The sequence below is a fragment of the Syngnathus typhle genome, linkage group LG15, assembly GCF_033458585.1.
Source record: "Syngnathus typhle isolate RoL2023-S1 ecotype Sweden linkage group LG15, RoL_Styp_1.0, whole genome shotgun sequence".
Lineage (NCBI taxonomy): Eukaryota > Metazoa > Chordata > Actinopteri > Syngnathiformes > Syngnathidae > Syngnathus > Syngnathus typhle.
The window spans coordinates 1,323,308-1,342,813 of record NC_083752.1 but is presented as its reverse complement, the minus strand read 5'-3'; the positions used below and the strand labels follow the sequence as shown (position 1 = coordinate 1,342,813).

At 44.4% G+C, this 19,506-nt stretch overlaps 3 protein-coding genes across 3 annotated transcripts; 1 reads left to right on the top strand and 2 right to left on the bottom strand.

The window, feature by feature from the left end:
* Nucleotides 1-1,056: 1,056 nt before the first annotated feature.
* On the bottom strand, nucleotides 1,057-6,823 carry LOC133167853 (cGMP-dependent protein kinase 1-like). Its single transcript, XM_061298870.1, is given in 21 exon segments — nucleotides 1,057-1,417; nucleotides 1,752-1,818; nucleotides 1,890-1,952; nucleotides 2,270-2,392; nucleotides 2,478-2,641; nucleotides 2,730-2,871; nucleotides 3,002-3,091; nucleotides 3,896-4,035; nucleotides 4,104-4,200; nucleotides 4,272-4,346; nucleotides 4,406-4,407; nucleotides 4,755-4,818; nucleotides 4,903-4,997; nucleotides 5,146-5,223; nucleotides 5,311-5,374; nucleotides 5,442-5,547; nucleotides 5,673-5,786; nucleotides 5,852-5,951; nucleotides 6,048-6,114; nucleotides 6,356-6,494; nucleotides 6,601-6,823. Coding segments are annotated over 21 exon segments (2,112 nt in total). The 3' UTR covers nucleotides 1,057-1,318.
* Nucleotides 6,824-7,388: 565 nt separating this feature from the next.
* On the bottom strand, nucleotides 7,389-19,426 carry LOC133168504 (WD repeat domain phosphoinositide-interacting protein 4-like). The gene is made up of 12 exons (XM_061300116.1): nucleotides 19,351-19,426; nucleotides 18,564-18,632; nucleotides 10,560-10,634; nucleotides 10,390-10,494; nucleotides 10,225-10,330; nucleotides 10,048-10,142; nucleotides 9,892-9,971; nucleotides 9,607-9,815; nucleotides 9,415-9,516; nucleotides 9,172-9,317; nucleotides 8,896-9,095; nucleotides 7,389-7,506 (listed from the first exon to the last, which is right to left on the bottom strand). Exons 1-11 carry the CDS (start codon nucleotides 19,424-19,426, stop codon nucleotides 8,986-8,988), a joined length of 1,173 nt encoding a protein of 390 aa, XP_061156100.1. The 3' UTR covers nucleotides 7,389-7,506; nucleotides 8,896-8,985.
* LOC133167852 (EKC/KEOPS complex subunit LAGE3-like) lies at nucleotides 7,817-8,816 on the top strand. Its single transcript, XM_061298869.1, has 3 exons — nucleotides 7,817-7,933; nucleotides 8,120-8,248; nucleotides 8,324-8,816. The coding sequence occupies exons 1-3, from the start codon at nucleotides 7,890-7,892 to the stop codon at nucleotides 8,526-8,528; spliced, it is 378 nt and encodes a 125-aa protein (XP_061154853.1). The 5' UTR covers nucleotides 7,817-7,889; the 3' UTR covers nucleotides 8,529-8,816.
* Nucleotides 19,427-19,506: the final 80 nt, after the last annotated feature.

Below are 19,506 nucleotides of genomic sequence, written 5' to 3'. Positions count from 1 at the left end.
AGAAAAAAAACTGTGCAAAAAATAAAGCAGGTAAAAAGAGTATGAGGTAGACAGATATTGCACGTTAATATTCTTTGTGTGTCTTGACATGTGAAGAGATTGACAATAAAGCTGACTTTTGACTTTTTTGACTTTTTGATTATTGCACGTAATTATTGTCCGTTAGCTACAGTGATAAGCCTGGTTGTCCAGTCTGATGGCAGCAGGGAGGAAGGACCTGCGTGCGATGCCTCTCGGTGGGTCATCGTGGGTGACGAAGCCGGTCACTGATGGAGCTCTCCAGGGCTCTGACAGTCTCATGAAGGGGGTGGGAGATGTTGTCCATGATGGAGGACAGCTTAGCCACCCTCCTCCTCTCCCCTACCACCTCCACACGGTCCAGACTGCAGCCCAGGACAGAGCCGGCTTTTTTCACCGCCTTGTCCAGCCTCTTTGTTTGCTACTTGGCACTATGATCATTTAGTAACTGCGTAGCTAAATTCCCTTGTCTCCTAAACATACGCATGGGTCACTGTTTATCTTGGAAATTGGCCGCACATTGCTGCAGGCCGCATTTTGTGTGTGTCGCTGGAATTACCAAAGCCGTGTGTTATTATTTAATAAATGCACCCTGTGTTCTATTTCCTGTCTTACAGTCTTAAGTCACCGAAGCGGAATCCAAATGTGAGAGACCTCCTCTGCTTGCGGTTGGAAGTCACGTTATGAAGACGTCACAGCTTGGCTTTGGCCAATTGATCCCTCAGCTCCAGCCAGGCGAGGGTGGAATAGCTGCAACTGATACTGAGTCCGACGTCAGCGCCACATATACTCCCTGAGTCGACAGCGGCGGAGGCCGAAGATTTCGATGCATTTAATGATTTGGAGTGACGCGGATGTTTTGATCAACGTGTTATTTATGTTATATTTATTTGAATAACTGTTAATTTTACGTCAGTTCCTCGTTTGTGTTTATGTAACGTTACAATACCGTATGCGTATCGTTTAGGCTGTTGTTGACTATTCGTGTCTGTTCTTGATGTTGGATTTTATCGAATTAAGTTCCGCCAAACATGCGACTTACGTTTTTTTTCTTTTTTATTATGCATTTTATGGCTGTTGTTGCGACTTGTACTCCTGAGCGACGGAAAACACTGTAGTTAGCAATCAGTAGACCAGCTTAAAAAAAATGTATGTTGATGTAACAGAACATATGTCTATACACGCGGTTGAAATGAAAGAGTGGGTTGTTAACACAAATGAACATTGAAATATTAAACATTTCTTTGTAGTTATGGACCTTGTGCGTTCTCCATTGAGCCTCTGACCTGGCCAAGCTGTTTCAGAACTCCAGGTCCCAGCCTGACTCGTCATCAGGGGGAGGGCCCTCGGTGTCCAGGGGGAAGTCATCAAAGTTGCTGTTGTCCAACGGGCCGTCCACCTGATGGCAAAAGCGTACAGCGCCGCAGAGCAAAACACCTTCAGCGGCGGGCGGTTTGTCACGCTCGGCATGCCGCGTCTTTGACGACGTCACAGTTGCTCAGCTGTGATTGGGTTAACTGAACAACCGTGACATCATTTTTCTGCAAGCAGCAGCAAAATGCACAAAGCCCTCCGATGGATCAAAGATTTGGCTGTCGCGTCATATTCTTCGAGCTGACTGCCTCTCGGAGCTCACGTGCAATCTTGGCTGGGGCTACCGTGGCGAGCCCTGCAGACGGCAAAGCGCTTCCAGCCCACGCAACCGAGGTGCCTCTAAAGGGGCGCCAACTCACCCTTGGCATAAAGGGACAGTCCAAGGTTCCCTGGCGGAGGCCATCCCAGTTGAAGCCCTCGAACCACCTGATTGCAGGAAGAAGAGGAGGGACAATGAGGGCGCGGACGACCGCCGGCCTGCACGTTATGTTACTCACTTGTGCTTCTGAATGTCCTTTACGCCGTTCTTCTGGTTCCCGAGACGTTCCGAGGGGTTGTCCCTGACACACACACACGCGCTTGCTTACGACGGCCATATTCAGCACTCGAATTCTATCATCTCCTCTACGTCTGCTCCCTTCTCGCCCAAACAGCTCTGACGTGAGCCGACTGTGAACGAGCCGCAGTCGACACCAACTGGCGCCCCGATGAGCAATTGGACGTCAATCCAAACGGAGCGCGGCGGGCGAGAAGAGCGCCCTAAGTGTGCCTTCTGTGAGCGCACAATTTGGGGCCGCTGCGCAAACTGGCCCTCTTGCGACCCCACCTCTCTTAACTAAGAAGGGCAAATACTTGGTAGCCTTTGCTGGGCCACAACCTGCAGAGTCTCTTGATGAGGTTTGCGGCACTCTTGGTGATCTTTTTGGGGAATTCCACCATGTCGATCCCCCTCAAGATGATGTTGTACGTCTTCATGGGGTCCGAGCCGGAAAACGGCGGACTGCGGGACCGACCGGGAAGGGATCAACGCGCTGCCGAAGCCCGCACGATCACGCCAATGCGCACAAGACCGCCCGCCCACCTACCTTCCGCTGAGAAGCTCAAAGACCAGGATCCCCAGGGACCAGCAGTCGGCCGAGCTGTCGTGACCTTTGTTGAGGATGATCTCGGGGGCCACGTACTCGGGGGTCCCGCAGAAGGTCCAGGTCTTCTTCCCCAAGCCCACCTTCTTAGCGAAGCCAAAATCCACCTAGCGGCCGGACGCACGCACGCACGCCCGCGCCGCGCCCTCCGTTAGCGTCACGCCGCCGCTGTTGACGAGCGCCTTGAAGACTCACCAACTTGGCGTAGCCTCTGTGGTCAAGGATGATATTCTCCGGCTTGAGGTCTCGGTAGATGATCCCTTTACAGTGGAGCTCCGCCAGAGCCTCGATAACGCACGCCGTGTAGAATCTTGTGGTCCCGTCGTCAAAGGAGCCCCTGGTGGCACAGAAAGGGACAGCACGCTTGCGACGTCGGCGTTTGGGCCCATCTTTGTGACTTTCAAAGAACGCGGCCGGCGGTGCCTTCGCACACAGCGACAACGTGCTCATCCCGACCCGACACCCACCTGTCTCTTAAGAGCGTCCACAGCTCTCCGCCAAGACAAACCTCTAGCAGCATATACAAGTATTTGGGGTCCCGGAAGGTGCGGTACAACCTGCGGACAGGGACGCATTACTGTGCTTCAGAACAGCTGGCGGCGGCCACTTATGAGTAGGGGTGTGACGATGCATCGATATAATGCTCTACGATTTGTTGGCATCGATGCTAAACGTAAACATCGATCTATACCGCCCGTTTTTGACCTCAGACATTAGACGCGACTTTATTTTGAAATCCAGTTCATTGTTGCTTGCTTCCTCTTTCCGGGAGCAGCGCGCGGCGTGTTGTGTTGTGAGCAGAGCAGGCACGTGAAAGGGGAGCCGACAACTACGCGGCTCCTGGGCTGGTGCTATGGCTAGTGTCCAAGAAGACAAGGACATTCGTTCCCCTTTGGGCTTCAAGTCATTCATTTGGAAGCACTTTGTAATTTCCTAAATAAAGAGTTTGCAGTACCTTGTTGATTTTGCGTATGAATTGTTATAAATCAGGATATTGTTCTATATTTATCGTAGAGCACTATATCGTGATGTATCGTGAATGAATCACAGCAGGCTTTAAGATATGAATTGTTATAAATCAGGATATTGTTCTATATCGATCGTAGAGCACTATACCGTGATGTATCGTGAATGAATCACAGCAGGCTTTAAGATATCGGCAAATATCGTATCGTGGTTCTTTGTATCGATATATCGTATCGTGACAAAACCCGCGATTTACACCCCTACTTATGAGGGGAAAAGAAACAATGGGCTTGAGGCCGCTGGCACGCGGGCACCTCAAACCTGCGTTTGGCACCCCACGAGCTGGACTTGTACTTTGCCTGCTTTGGACATGAACGGAGGGACTAAACAGTGACCTGATGATGAAGGGGCTGTTGACTTCCATCATGATGCGGCGTTCCGACAGGATGTGCTCCTGCTGCCTGGTGTCCAGAATGTGGCGCTTCTTCAACACTTTGAGGGCGAAGGAGCGCCCGGCGTCTCTCTTGAGCTGCACCTGAAGGCGACGCGGCCACACCTCACCACGCGTCGGCACCACGGCCGCCGGCGCGGGGACCCACCCACCAGCTCCACGCGGCTGAAGCCACCCATGCCCAAGGTGCAGACCACGGCAAGGTCGTCGAGCGTCACGCCGGAGAAGAAGTCGTCCTCAGCCGGGCACCTGCGCACGTGCGTTAGTGCATCGTTGCCTCGACGTCAATAGAGAGTTCGTCGGCGATGTACACCACTTACTTGGCTTTGACGTGCTCGTCGTCTCCCTGCTGGCGGTCCACTTCCTCTAAGCCGCCGATCAGCTGCTTGAAGGACCTGCGGAACAAAGGAGAGTGCCGTGAGGCAGCATGAACCCGACTGAGGAGCGGCCTCACTCCTTCAGAGGATGTGGAAAACACACAAGGACGCCAAAGACTCTGTTTTTTAGGACTCTAAATATTCTTTTGATTTTGCTTTGTGTCGAGCAAGTTTCTGCAAGTTTCTGCCGCATTTGCTTCCGTGAAGGCATGACAGTGGCTGCTGGGATAAACAATGACTACTCAGCCATGCACGATGTTTGCCTTGTCTGATGTGAAAGGATGGAACGTGGGAGGGGGAGGGGGGGGGTTGTAGCCTTTGCATTGCCTGTCTGGAAGAGGGGAATAATGACAGCTGGAGGGAAATGTTCATCTCGGATTCCCAGCCCTGGCCACCCCGGCTTCAAACCAAACCACCAATGCTCACTCTGTCTACCACCAGACAGGTGACGGCGCCCTCTGCTGTCACGCTGGCCGTACGCACATCTTCCCTACGAGACAGGAAAGGCAGCACGTTAAATGGATGGCGGGAAGGCACGGGCGACGGCGACGTGAACGGCGTAGCGCGCTTTCACCCTTTCAGCGCTTGCTCGCCAAACCAGTCGCCTTAGAACAGCGTCTTCACCGGCACCTGCTGACCACTGGGGGCGGTCTGCTGCCACACCGTCACCTGCACATGCTCACAAGTGAGATTTTGCACGAAGGAAGCCAAAAGTCATACCTTGTGAGGCCGTGCAAAGTAAAAGTGAGCAGACTTTGCCCAATCCACTTTGGCAGCGCACCTTACGGGCAGGCACGGAACGAGTAGAAAAGCTCACCTGCCCTTCACTGATAATGAAGAAGGTGTCTCCCGTGGCGCCCTGCCGGATGATGTAGTCGCCATTGCTATAGTGAGTCTGATGTGCGCAGACACACACACACACACACACACACGGGGGGTCAGATGACCAGAGAGTGACACGTGCAGGCGGGTCTGGACTCACCTCCTCCAGAACATCAGCCAGCTTGCTGAGAACGTCCTCTGGAAGGGCCTGGAAGGACGGAACGCTAGCGACAGGGAGACGCCACGTCATTTGGACGTCAGGCTGCTGCCATGTCACGACGTCAAGGTTACCTGCGCAGGAAGTCCGTGTACTGGGAATGCTTGATGAGGCCGGTCCTCATCATAATGGTCTGAAAGCCCTGGCGATCAATGGCCCACAACTTGATGTCGGTCAGAGCTGCACACACGCACATGTGCATGCGCGCACACGCACGCACGCACACGCACACACACACGCTGGAAGATGACGCCTGGACTCCGGTCCTAGCTTCAGGGGGCGCTGTCGTGTGCACTGTGGTGTACCCGTCACTGTAGCCGTGCGCGTGCAGTTGTACAAGATGGCGAGCTCGCCAAAGACTTTGCCGGGGCCGATGGTGCACAGCTTTTTGCCTTCTTTGCTCACCTCCACCATGCCCTCTGTGGACGGACGCAAAAGGGAAAACGGGAGCCGTGGCTCGGAAGCAAAAGCTGCAGTGACCCACCCTCCAGAACAAAGACGCTAGATCCGTCGTCGCCCTCCTGGATGACGCAGCAGCCTTTGTCCAGGCTGGTGGGCCGCATGCAGTCCAAGATGGTGAGGATCTGGAAACGGGGCGGACGTCAAAGCGTGAGCAAAACAGACGCCAAGTGGGGGGTGAGGGTGGAGGTGTGGTGGGGGGGGGGTTGGGGTCTTCTCACCTGTCCATGTTCCAGATGCTTCATGAAGTCATTGTCCATCAGCGCTCTCTGGATCAGCTCGCTGGACCTGCACGCAAACACACCCTGGCTCCAATGGGGCAGGCACCTTTCTCAGGGCCGGCCTTCTCGGTCTCCCACGACCCCGACCGAGAGGCAGCCTCGGCTTGAGGTAGGAAGCGTCGCCTCTGCGCAACACACACTCCTCACGGCTCTTTTTTTTTTTCACAGCGGAAAGGAATGGTCCGAACCGCAGATGTAACGATTGAAAAGAGTCTGCAAAACACAGAACAAAAATAACATAAGTTCACTCTTTGCTCTTGCAGTAGCTGGTGAGCGTGACGTCGGTGAGTCGGGCAGGATCCAGAGCGCTGGGTTCTGCCGATATGGCCTGTCTCTTGGTGCGCTGAGGCTCATCGAGTGACGGTGCTGGCATTGCTGGAGCGCCACCTGCTGGATGCAACAAAAAAAGGTGAAGAAAATGTTAAAAAAAAACATAACCTCCGCCCGGGCGGACCTCAACAGTTCAGTGACTCAGGAGAACGTTTTGTCACACCTGCGTCGGGTGTCTGTGCAGCGGCAGTATCGTCGGTGCCCGGCATCAAACTACGATGACGGTCCAGCTCGGCCCGCAAATGGCCAATCAGGAGATCTTTGGCATCCAGTTCTGACTCCAGCTCCTCAATCAGCGCGTCTCGCTCCGTCAGCTCCTCAATCTTCCGCTGCAACGCCACCTGCAGGTCACGCAGCATGCCGCCGCCTCTCTTTGTTGCCGCCATCAGCCGAGTGCTCGTGCCCTACAAGAAAGAGACTCTTTGTTGCCGCCATCAGCCTAGTGCCCGTGCCCTACAAGGAAGAGACTTGTGTGCAGTCAGACGCGCGCAGACGTGGTTGCACAGGTCAATCCACGGTTTCCATACAAAGGAGCTGATGAGGAGAGCTTAAGTGTGGCTCGGAATAAAACAACTTAGTGTAGGCGCAAAAATAATAATAATGCATTCAATTCATATAGTGTTTTTCAAGGATCCAAAGACGCTTCAATGCTCTGTCTGTTGGTTTTCATTCAGCCTGACCAATTCCGGCTTAAAAACAGCCCAGTTTGGTTCTAAATTGGACCAACCCAAGTACAGTGAAACCTTGGCTTACGAACATCTATGTATACTTGGCAACTTTTTGGGGTCTTGAGATGGTTTTCCCCCTCTGAGTCATTGTCTCCTTTTGTCCTCCCTCTATCGTTCACAGAGTCCTTTGACCATGTGTTGGTTGTTGGGTTTCACTTTCAAAGAGGACTAAGTAAAAAAAAAAAAGTTTTTTTAAAGAGGACGAAACAAACGCCTGCCTTACCTCCTTGTTGTGACTTCAGCACGCTTCTGGAATGAGGATTTGGAAGAATGTTCTGTCGGCGCGTCCTCGGATGAGCTACTCACACGTGCATGCGCACAGGTGACTTTGACAGCTCCTCCTCAGAAAAAAGAGAAAAAAAAGAGCAAAGAATCTGCCACAAATCTTTGCGTTGAAGAAACCGAAGAACTGTGAGCGAAACATTTAGCTTGTGTCAGAAGTCATCAAAGATACAAAGCGTGTATGATTTGGCAAAGGATAAACATATCAACCCACCCCGAACTATAGGCCTGGGACTGAGGTCCGCCACAAGCTCACACAACTTCATAGTACATACATTTGTGGTCGGTCACTCAACCGCGCAGAAGAAATAAATATCCTCCGAACCCGATGGTCGACTTTTGTGCGCTGTCTGCTCTACCGCTAGGGGGCGGCCGCGCGGGAGGGCGAGCAACGAGTGTGCTCCGATTACTCGGACGAAGAAGGCTTCCGCAGACAAATAACATGGCGGCGCCCGAGAGCGGCGAGCAAGCGAGCCAATTGGAATTGTATCCTTGGATTGCAGTGATGTTGAAGCGTCGAGAGTTCTCTTTGCAGTTTCAGCCAAACTAGCAATAAGGTTATCGCGTCTCCGACGTCTCTGGGCCTGATTCTCCGCGAGCGAGCTTGGCTTCTTTCCTGAGCGCTGACGTCGAGTCACTCGCACACGTTTCCTTGACCCTCCCCTTTTCTAGCTCGCTGCAAGTTCCCTTCCAGTCGGCGCGCCAGGCTGCTGTGGCTCTGCGCTCGCTGAGTCCCGACCGCGAGCCCCGGCGAGGAGGCGTCCGCAAGCGGCTGACGCTCGCCGGGAGTGTGCTCAGCGCGTGAGGAGCCTTCGCCCGGCCCCGCTGCCGTCGCCCGCACGCCCACCCGCCAGTGACCTCTTGTGACCTTTTCAGGAAGTGGCGTGCAGAGCAAGCTCGCGTCCTTCGCGTATCCGTCAACTCCTTCCTGGAGCACCTCGACCTGGTCTTGGAGACCATGCGTGCCTTTCCCGCCGACGTCGGACAGGATCCTCACAGCGTTCTTGGTCGTCCACCTTCGATGGACACGCGAGGGCCCGCCTTCATGGAAAACTTCAGCGAGCCGATGCTGCGTTCTTGATTTAAAGTTTTTAGCGTTAAGCATGTTTATCCTTTTTTTTCCTAAGTTGATTTCATCGCGCGCTTGATTACTGGCGTCAGCTATTGCCCAAAATGTCGCCACGAGCTGCTGTAGACGCAAGGCAGCCAAGCCAGCGCTCCGTTGGTTTTGCTCTGACCATTGTGCTCGTCTGCGTTGGGGCAGGGTATTTTTGGTTCTTATTTAAATGTTTTTCCCCTGATCTCACGTGTGCTTCATGTGTAAATGTACGTATCATTTTGCTTTGAATAAAAACAGAAGTCGCCTGCCTTTTTCTTTTTTTTTCTGGTTTGCTTCCTTTGTTCAGTTTGTGTCAAAGTACAAATGAAATCGCAGGGGTGTGATGGACCTGCCGAACCGCAAAAGGTGACACCTGGCTTCACTTGAAGTGTCCTGCCGTTTCTTCCTTGGGTCCTTCCCCGTTTCCTTCCGTCCTGGATCAAAAGTCGTCGTCGTTGCAAATGTCCAAGTAGACGTCAAAGGCTTCTCGGTTGCAGTTTCCGTCGGGCGTGAAGACGTACTTGTGGAAGGTGCCGTCCACGCAGATGGCTGCCATAGAGAGCAAAGGAAATGTTAGAGGCGAAATGTGGCCGGTGCGCAGCAAACGACGACCCCTCCCTCGGACCGATGACGGAGTTGACGTTCTTGGATGTGTTCTTCCCGAAGGCGCAGATGCAGGCGCACTCGGCGGGCACGGTGAAGCTGGCCAGCGACCACTGGCTGTCCACGTACTGGCCGATGACGGGGCCCACCTTGCCCACGCGCGCCAACCTGGCAGGCGCACACGCACGTTGAAGAGGGAGTGGGCGAGGGAGCGGGGCGGCGGCCTTACGCGGAGCGGCGGCCTTACGCGGAGCGGCGGTCTTACGCGGAGCGGCGGTTAAGTTTGGTGTCTTTCAGGGCGAAGATGTGGACCGTCCCTTTGTCACTGGATGCGCACAAGAAGGACGAGTCGTGACTGAAGTTGAGGCTGTGCAGGTGCGGGGAGGGGACATGGTCAGCGGTGAGCAAACCGACAATTCAAAAAAATAATAATAATAAGGGGGGGGGGCACGCTTACCAGTAGAGCGTGGCGGGGTCGGTGCCTCGCCGCAGCTCCACCAGTTTGTCGCGGCTGCTGGTGTCAAAGAGGCGTATGAGCGTCCCCTTGCGAGAGGCCGAGGCGGCCACGCTTCCCGGCTGGTTGAGCGCCAGGCAGGCGATCTCGCTCTGGTGCGCGTTGATGGTGAACGGCGCCGACGACGTCCCGGGCTTGCTGTTGGACAGGTCCTGGAGGGCGGGAGCGGACTAATGACGGCGACGCAGGCTCTCCCGCGTACGCTTGGAAGTGTGAGGGGCAATTTACCGCCAGCTGCAGACTTCCACATTTGTGTCCCGGGAAAACCAGCAGCTGCTTGTCCAGACTCGGACACAAGTCGCACAGACCTGGTGGAAAAGCAGACGCTAATAAAAGGAAGCCGCGCGACTGACTGGCCGAGCGCTCGCTGGCTCACTCGCTCACCTTTGGGGTTGTCGCGCGTATCAAACTCAAAGAGCTTGAGCGGCTTGTCGGGTAAGCTGTACACATAGATCCTGTTCTTCAACACCATGACGATCCTGGGAGGAGGCAGCCCGCCAATTTGTTTGCTTTCAACGTTTGCGCTCCTCTCGGCCAGTTTAGCGAGCCGCCGCCACTCACTTGTCGTGTCGCATCCGGACCGCCAGCACCGGCTTGGTGAAGGTGAACTCCAGGACCAGCTTGTCTTTGGCGTCTCGGGAATCGCACGCGTCATCCCAGATCAGCACTGAAAAGTCACACCGGTTGGCTTCATGGTCGTGCTCGCCCAATTCAAAAGGCACCCACCGGATATCTCAGAGAACTTGGGGCTGACTCCGCCCCCGACCACGGCCAGCAGGTTGGAGCGATGCAGCATGGAGCACGACGCCACGCTGCCCACCTGCTCGTGATCTGCAAAGCAGACGGCGGGCCATGTTAGCAGGCGCCCGGCCAGCGCCGAGCAGCAAGACGCTCACCCAAGTGGCCCTTCTCCATCAAAGGCTCCACATTGTAAATGCGCACACCAGACTCCATGGAGCAGCAGAAACAACCTAAAAGCAAAGCAACGACTGTCACATCTCCAATCCGGTCATGCATTTTCAACATGGCGTGTGGCGTTCAGGACTCTCGGCCTAAATTGTCAGTCTGTGGGAATGGCCCGTTGTCTACTTGGTTTCCAGTCCTTGCCCAAAGACAGCCGGGCTAGGCTACAGCGATACCTGTTCTGCGGATGGACGAGTAGGGGGCACACTGCAAACGATTTTGGAGCGATCTGGCAAAAAATGCCCGTCGCATGTTGATCAAATTTTATTTGAAACATTGCTCGTGCCTGCAAAGACTGGCTGGAAGCGCGTTACGATTTATAGACCAGAAATAGACGTCTAAAATAGGTTGATTTTTAGATCTAAAATAGGTTGATATATAAGACCTAAAATAGACGCCTAAATTAGGTTGATTTATAGACCCTTAGGTTGATTTATAGACCTAAAGTAGACGCTTAAAATAGGTTTATTTTTAGATCTAAAATAGGTTGATATATAGACCTAAAATAGACGATTTATAGACCAGAAATAGACGTCTAAAATAGGTTGATTTTTAGATCTAAAATAGGTTGATATATAGACCTAAAATAGACGCCTAAATTAGGTTGATTTATAGACCCTTAGGTTGATTTATAGACCTAAAGTAGACGTTTAAAATAGATCTAAAATAGGTTGATTTATAGACCAGAAATAGACGTCTAAAATAGGTTGATTTTTAGATCTAAAATAGGTTGATATATAGACCTAAAATAGACGCCTAAATTAGGTTGATTTATAGACCCTTAGGTTGATTTATAGACCTAAAGTAGACGTTTAAAATAGGTTTATTTTTAGATCTAAAATAGGTTGATATATAGACCTAAAATAGACGATTTATAGACCAGAAATAGACGTCTAAAATAGGTTGATTTTTAGATCTAAAATAGGTTGATATATAGACCTAAAATAGACGCCTAAATTAGGTTGAATTATAGACCCTTAGGTTGATTTATAGACCTAAAGTAGACGTTTAAAATAGGTTTATTTTTAGATCTAAAATAGGTTGATATATAGACCTAAAATAGACGATTTATAAACCAGAAATAGACGTCTAAAATAGGTTGATTTTTAGATCTAAAATAGGTTGATATATAGACCTAAAATAGACGCCTAAATTAGGTTGATTTATAGACCTAAAGTAGACGTTTAAAATAGATCTAAAATAGGTTGATTTATAGACCAAAAATAGACGTCTAAAATAGGTTGATTTTTAAACCAAAAATAGACGTCTGAAAAAGGTTGATTTTTAAACCAAAAATAGACGTCTAAAAAAGGTTGATTTTAAAACAAAAAATAGACGTCTAAAATAGGTTGATTTTTAAACCAAAAATAGACGTCTAAAATAGGTTGATTTTTAAACCAAATCTAGACGTCTAAAATAGGTTGATTTTTAAACCAGAAATAGACGTCTAAAATAGGTTGATTTTTAGATCTAAAATAGGTTGATATATAGACCTAAAATGGACACCTAAATTAGGTTGATTTATAGACCCTTAGGTTGATTTATAGACCTAAAGTAGACGTTTAAAATAGGTTTATTTATAGATCTAAAATAGGTTGATTTATAGACCAGAAATACACGTCTAAAATAGGTTGATTTTTTTAGATCTAAAATAGGTTGATATATAGACCTAAAATAGACCCCTAGATTGGGTTGATTTATAGACCTAACGTAGACGTTTAAAATAGGTTTATTTATAGATCTAAAATAGGTTGATTAATAGACCAGAAATAGACGTCTAAAATAGGTTGATTTTTAGATCTAAAATAGGTTGATATATAGACCTAAAATAGACGCCTAAATTAGGTTGATTTATAGACCCTTAGGTTGATTTATAGACCTAAAGTAGACGTTTAAAATAGGTTTAATTATAGATCTAAAATAGACCAGAAATAGACGTCTAAAATAGGTTGATTTTTAGATCTAAAATAGGTTGATATATAGACGTAAAATAGACGCCTAAATTAGGTTGATTTATAGACCCTTAGGTTGATTTATAGACCTAAAGTAGACGTTTAAAATAGATCTAAAATAGGTTGATTTATAGACCAGAAATAGACGTCTAAAATAGGTTGATTTTTAGATCTAAAATAGGTTGACATATAGACCTAAAATAGACGCCTAAATTAGGTTGATTTATAGACCCTTAGGTTGATTTATAGACCTAAAGTAGACGTTTAAAATAGGTTTATTTATAGATCTAAAATAGGTTGATTTATAGACCAGAAATAGACGTCTAAAATAGGTTGATTTTTAGATCTAAAATAGGTTGATATATAGACCTAAAATAGACGCCTAAATTAGGTTGATTTATAGACCCTTAGGTTGATTTATAGACCTAAAGTAGACGTTTAAAATAGGTTTAATTATAGATCTCAAATAGACCAGAAATAGACGTCTAAAATAGGTTGATTTTTAGATCTAAAATAGGTTGATATATAGACCTAAAATAGACGCCTAAATTAGGTTGATTTATAGACCATTAGGTTGATTTATAGACCTAAAGTAGACGTTTAAAATAGGTTTATTTTTAGATCTAAAATAGGTTGATATATAGACCTAAAATAGACGATTTATAGACCAGAAACAGACGTCTAAAATAGGTTGATTTTTAGATCTAAAATAGGTTGATATATAGACCTAAAATAGACGCCTAAATTAGGTTGATTTATAGACCCTTAGGTTGATTTATAGACCTAAAGTAGACGTTTAAAATAGGTTTATTTATAGATCTAAAATAGACCAGAAATAGACGTCTAAAATAGGTTGATTTTTAGATCTAAAATAGGTTGATATATAGACCTAAAATAGACGCCTAAATTAGGTTGATTTATAGACCCTTAGGTTGATTTATAGACCTAAAGTAGACGTTTAAAATAGGTTTAATTATAGATCTCAAATAGACCAGAAATAGACGTCTAAAATAGGTTGATTTTTAGATCTAAAATAGGTTGATATATAGACCTAAAATAGACGATTTATAGACCAGAAATAGACGTCTAAAATAGGTTGATTTTTAGATCTAAAATAGGTTGATATATAGACCTAAAATAGACGCCTCAATTAGGTTGATTTATAGACCCTTAGGTTGATTTACAGACCTAAAGTAGACGTTTAAAATAGGTTTATTTTTAGATCTAAAATAGGTTGATATATAGACCTAAAATAGACGATTTATAAACCAGAAATAGACGTCTAAAATAGGTTGATTTTTAGATCTAAAATAGGTTGATATATAGACCTGAAATAGACGCCTAAATTAGGTTGATTTATAGACCTAAAGTAGACGTTTAAAATAGATCTAAAATAGGTTGATTTATAGACCAGAAATAGACGTCTAAAATAGGTTGATTTTTAGATCTAAAATAGGTTGATATATAGACCTAAAATAGACGCCTAAATTAGGTTGATTTATAGACCCTTAGGTTGATTTATAGACCTAAAGTAGACGTTTAAAATAGGTTTAATTATAGATCTCAAATAGATGTCTAAAATAGGTTTATTTTTAGATCTAAAATAGGTTGATATATAGACCTAAAATAGACGATTTATAGACCAGAAATAGACGTCTAAAATAGGTTGATTTTTTAGATCTAAAATAGGTTGATATATAGACCTAAAATAGACGCCTAGATTAGGTTGATTTATAGACCCTTAGGTTGATTTATAGACCTAACGTAGACGTTTAAAATAGGTTTATTTATAGATCTAAAATAGGTTGATTTATAGACCAGAAATAGATGTCTAAAATAGGTTGATTTTTAGATCTAAAATAGGTTGATATATAGACCTAAAATAGACGCCTAAATTAGGTTGATTTATAGACCCTTAGGTTGATGTATAGACCTAAAGTAGACGTTTAAAATAGATCTAAAATAGGTTGATTTATAGACCAGAAATAGACGTCTAAAATAGGTTGATTTTTAGATCTAAAATAGGTTGATATATAGACCTAAAATAGACGCCTAAGTTAGGTTGATTTATAGACCTAAAGTAGACGTTTAAAATAGCTTTAATTATAGATCTCAAATAGACCAGAAATAGACGTCTAAAATAGGTTGATTTTTAAATCTAAAATAGGTTGATATATAGACCTAAAATAGACGATCTATAGACCAGAAATAGACGTCTAAAATAGGTTGATTTTTAGATCTAAAATAGGTTGATATATAGACCTAAAATACATGCCTAAATTAGGTTGATTTATAGACCCTTAGGTTGATTTATAGGCCTAAAGTAGACGTTTAAAATAGGTTGATTTTTAGATCTAAAATAGGTTGATATATAGACCTAAAATAGACGATTTATAGACCAGAAATAGACGTCTAATATAGGTTGATTTTTAGATCTAAAATAGGTTGATATATAGACCTAAAATAGACGCCTAAATTAGGTTGATTTATAGACCTAAAGTAGACGTTTAAAATAGATCTAAAATAGGTTGATTTATAGACCAGAAATAGACGTCTAAAATAGGTTGATTTTCAGATCTAAAATAGGTTGATATATAGACCTAAAATAGACGCCTAAATTAGGTTGATTTATAGACCCTTAGGTTGATTTATAGACCTAAAGTAGACGTTTAAAATAGATCTAAAATAGGTTGATTTATAGACCAGAAATAGACGTCTAAAATAGGTTGATTTTTTAGATCTAAAATAGGTTGATATATAGACCTAAAATAGACACCTAGATTAGGTTGATTTATAGACCCTTAGGTTGATTTATAGACCTAACGTAGACGTTTAAAATAGGTTTATTTATAGATCTAAAATAGGTTGATTTATAGACCAGAAATAGACGTCTAAAATAGGATGATTTTTAGATCTAAAATAGGTTGATATATAGACCTAAAATAGACGCCTAAATTAGGTTGATTTATAGACCCTTAGGTTGATTTATAGACCTAAAGTAGACGTTTAAAATAGATCTAAAATAGGTTGATTTATAGACCAGAAATAGACGTCTAAAATAGGTTGATTTTTAGATCTAAAATAGGTTGATATATAGACCTAAAATAGACGCCTAAATTAGGTTGATTTATAGACCTTAGCACCTAGCCTCTTAGCACCTAGCCTCTTAGCACCTAGCCTCTCGCACTTTGTTTGAAAAGCAGTGGGAAGTAAGACTTATTTCATTTATTTAAAGGGAAGAAGACGTCTTTATTTAATGGGAAGAATGGATTTGCTGGGATTCCGAATTTCCAAAATGGTTGAATGAAGTCATTTCAAATGTGATTTCTGATAAATACTAGGTGTGAACACAAAAACTACTGCAGAAGATGGCCAGTTTAATTGTTTGAAAAGGACTGTGCAGAAGAGAGACTTATTTCATTTATTTAATGGGAAGGAATAAGACTTATTTAGTTTGTTTAATCTATTTTTGTTCCCAGGCAAAATTGGATTTGCAGCAATTGCAAATTTCAACAAAGCACAGTGCCAAGCCTTGACTTGAGACCTGATAGGACGTATTAAACGCTTGGATAAATTGATAGAAGTTGGTCGTATGAGCGAATGGAGTAACATGAGACCTATTCTCATCTACACATAGCACACACAACTTTGGATATTTTGAATGAATGAGTGAGTGAGTGAATGAATGAATCTTATTTGTTCATTTAAATGATGACTGTATAAATACTAGGTATAAACAGAAAATCTCCTGCACAAAATGGCCAGTTTACTTGTTCGAAAAGGTGTGGGAACAAGTAATCTATCCAATTTAAGACAAATGTAGTTACCTCTAACAATGTGTTACTTTAGCTATTGTTGTCTGTGACTTTCCCATGAATAAAAAGGAAGGAAGGACTCACCGGAGACGTCTTCGCCAACGTGCAAACGTTGTACTTTGTATCCTTCAAACATACTGGCAACGAACAGCGTGGAACCTAAAGGAATGAAAGAAAACTATCATTTGGCCTCAACCAACATTCACAGATACAACACAATGTGACGTGCGAGGTTAGGGTTTAAGATTGAGGGAGGGGCCCTCGTTTTAAACTACTTTTTTGAAAAGGAGTGGGGAATAGCAAGACTTATTAATTTATTTAATGGGAAGAAGTAAGACTTATTTAGTTTATTTAATCTATTTTTGTTCCCTGGCAAAATTGGATATGCTGCATGTGCAAATTTTAACAAAGCACGGTGCCAAATCTTGACTTGAGATCTGATAGGATGTATTAAACGCTTAGTTAAATCGATAGAGGTTGGTAATCAGAGCGAGTGGAGTAACGGTGGTTGAATGGATAAATGAATGTTGAAAGTATTTTAAATTATGACTTTGTATGAATACTAGGTATTAACAGAACATCTACTGCACAAAATGGGCAATTTACTTGTTTGAGAAGGAGTGGCAAGAAGAGAAGTATGACTTATTTAATCTGTTTGTTCCCAGGCAAAATTTGATGCGCTGCATTTCCAAATGTCACCACATGATGGTGCCAGATTTTGACTTCAGCCCTGATAGGCCATATTAAACACTTAGTTGAATTGATAGAAGTTGGTAATAAGACAGAGTGGAGTAGCATGAATGTTCTGAATTAGACATAGTTTGAATATGCTTTTGGCTATTTTTAGGTAAACAGTTTAGCTTCACTTTGAGCATCATTTGAGCAGTCTGATAATCAACCAAATCTTTGAATTGAAGAATTTGGGATTTAAGAAATAGCTTGTTATCATGTTAAAGGTAATCAGATTTGTTTACAATTCGAATGGCCTTCTTTTCAAAACTATTCTGGACTACTACTTTGGATCTTTCTTCAATGGATGAATGAATGTTGAAAGTAATTTAAATTATGACTTTGTATAAATACTAGGTATTAACAGAACATCTACTGCGCAAAATGGGCAATTTACTTGCTTGAGAAGGAGTGGCAAGAAGAGAAGACAGATTTATTTAATCCGTTTGTTCCCAGGCAAAATTGGATGTGCCGCAATTCCAAATGTCACCACATGATGGTGCCAGATTTTGACTTCAGCCCTGATAGGCCATATTAAACACTTAGTTGAATTGATAGAAGTTGGTAACAAGACAGAGTGGAGTAACATGAATGTTCTGAATTAGACATAGTTTGAATATGCTTTTGGCTATTTTTAGGTAAACAGTTTAGCTTCACTTTGAGCATCATTTGAGCAGTCTGATAATCAACCAAATCTTTGAATTGAAGAATTTGGGATTTAAGAAATAGCTTGTTATCATGTTAAAGGTAATCAGATTTGTTTACAATTCGAATGGCCTTCTTTTCAAAACTATTCTGGACTACTACTTTGGATCTTTCTTGAATGGATGAATGAATGTTGAAAGTAATTTAAATTATGACTTTGTATAAATACTAGGTATTAACAGAACATCTACTGCGCAAAATGGGCAATTTACTTGTTGAGAAGGAGTGGCAAGAAGAGAAGACAGACTTATTTAATCCGTTTGTTCCCAGGCAAAATTTGATGTGCCGCAATTCCAAATTTCACCACATGATGGTGCCAGATTTTGACTTCAGCCCTGATAGGCCATATTAAACAGTTGAATTGATAGAAGTTTTTTGACTATTTTTTGGGTAAACAGTTTGGCTTCGCTTTGAGCATCATTTGAGCAGTCTGATAATCGACCAAATCTTTGAATTGAAGAATTTGGGATTTAAGAAATAGCTTGTTATGTTCAGGGTATTACAGATTTGTATATAATTCTAATGGCCTTCTTTTGAAAACTATTCTGAATTACAACTTTGGATCTTTTCTTATATTACTTTGCAACAATATACTCGGTGACAGATTACACAGTATAATCACATATGTTAATTTGAGAGTGCCCACACTCAATTTACTTATGGTTATGTGTTACATTAATTACTGTTAGACATGAAATAGTGTTGAACATAAATGGAGGAAGAAAGGGGTACTCACGGTTGTGATCAATGAAGCAAGCCTCCAATTGATTTGTATAGTCATTCTTCTTACATTCTTCTTCTTCTTCTTACAGTGGAAAACATACAGCAAACAAACAACATTGAACCTAATGGAATGAAATTAAACGTTAACATTTAGCCTCAACCAACATACGCAGATACAACGCAACTACGTTTCAGATAGGGTTAGCTACTCAGCTACACATTGCTATTACACTGGACGCTAGCTACATCGACAATTTTAGTCAAACTACACAAAAGTAAATCTCTTTAAACACTACGGCCATCTGCTCCTGGTTCGGCCCTCCGATCCAAATTTAGAACCCGGTTCGGCCGGCGAGTCAAAAAGTTTGCCCACCCCTGCTCTAGACGGTCCAGTTGCAAGCAGAAATTAAAGATATTTCTGTTGATAATCGCCGAGTTTGTATTCGCGCCCACGAATTCAAATTTTGGCGGAAGCTCCGCCCATCTACGTCACGGCCGCGTCACATGACTGCGAAGTAATATTATCTAAAACGGTAAATTAAAGTTAAATAAAGTTTTCTTTTTTTAATCAACGCAATAATTTACAACCGTTGATCAGAAAAAATCGTCGAAATTCGGCGTCTGGGGCTGGAAGCAGACGCAGAGTTCGACGTCCCCCCCAAACGCAACATTCACTCGGTTTTCAAGGCTACAAAAGTACTTCTTTTTAAAAACAATGAGTTGTATTTACCGTGTACGCTTTAGACGGTCCAGTTGCACGCAGAAAATAAAAATATTTCTCTTTTTACTCGTCGTGTTACTATCCGCTGTGTCTCGTTCGCCGCCATCGCAGGTTTCGGATTTTAATTTTGTCGGAAGTTTGCCAATTGACGTCATGTCAAATGTAAATTAGAGTTAAATAAAGTTATCTTTTTTTAATCAACGCGATCATATACAACCGTTGACCAGGGAGAATC

Coding starts and splice junctions, on each gene's coding strand:
- LOC133167852 (XM_061298869.1), top strand. CDS start 7,890: ATGGCGGCGCCCGAGAGCGGCGAGCAAGCGAGCCAATTGGAATT. Junction 7,934..8,119: donor CAAGCGAGCCAATTGGAATT/GTATCCTTGGAT, acceptor CCCCTTTTCTAG/CTCGCTGCAAGTTCCCTTCC. Junction 8,249..8,323: donor GCCGGGAGTGTGCTCAGCGC/GTGAGGAGCCTT, acceptor TGACCTTTTCAG/GAAGTGGCGTGCAGAGCAAG.
- LOC133168504 (XM_061300116.1), bottom strand. CDS start 19,426: ATGACGTCAATTGGCAAACTTCCGACAAAATTAAAATCCGAAACCTGC. Junction 9,816..9,891: donor GTGGAAGTCTGCAGCTGGCG/GTAAATTGCCCC, acceptor CCCGCCCTCCAG/GACCTGTCCAACAGCAAGCC. Junction 9,517..9,606: donor GACCCCGCCACGCTCTACTG/GTAAGCGTGCCC, acceptor GCACCTGCACAG/CCTCAACTTCAGTCACGACT.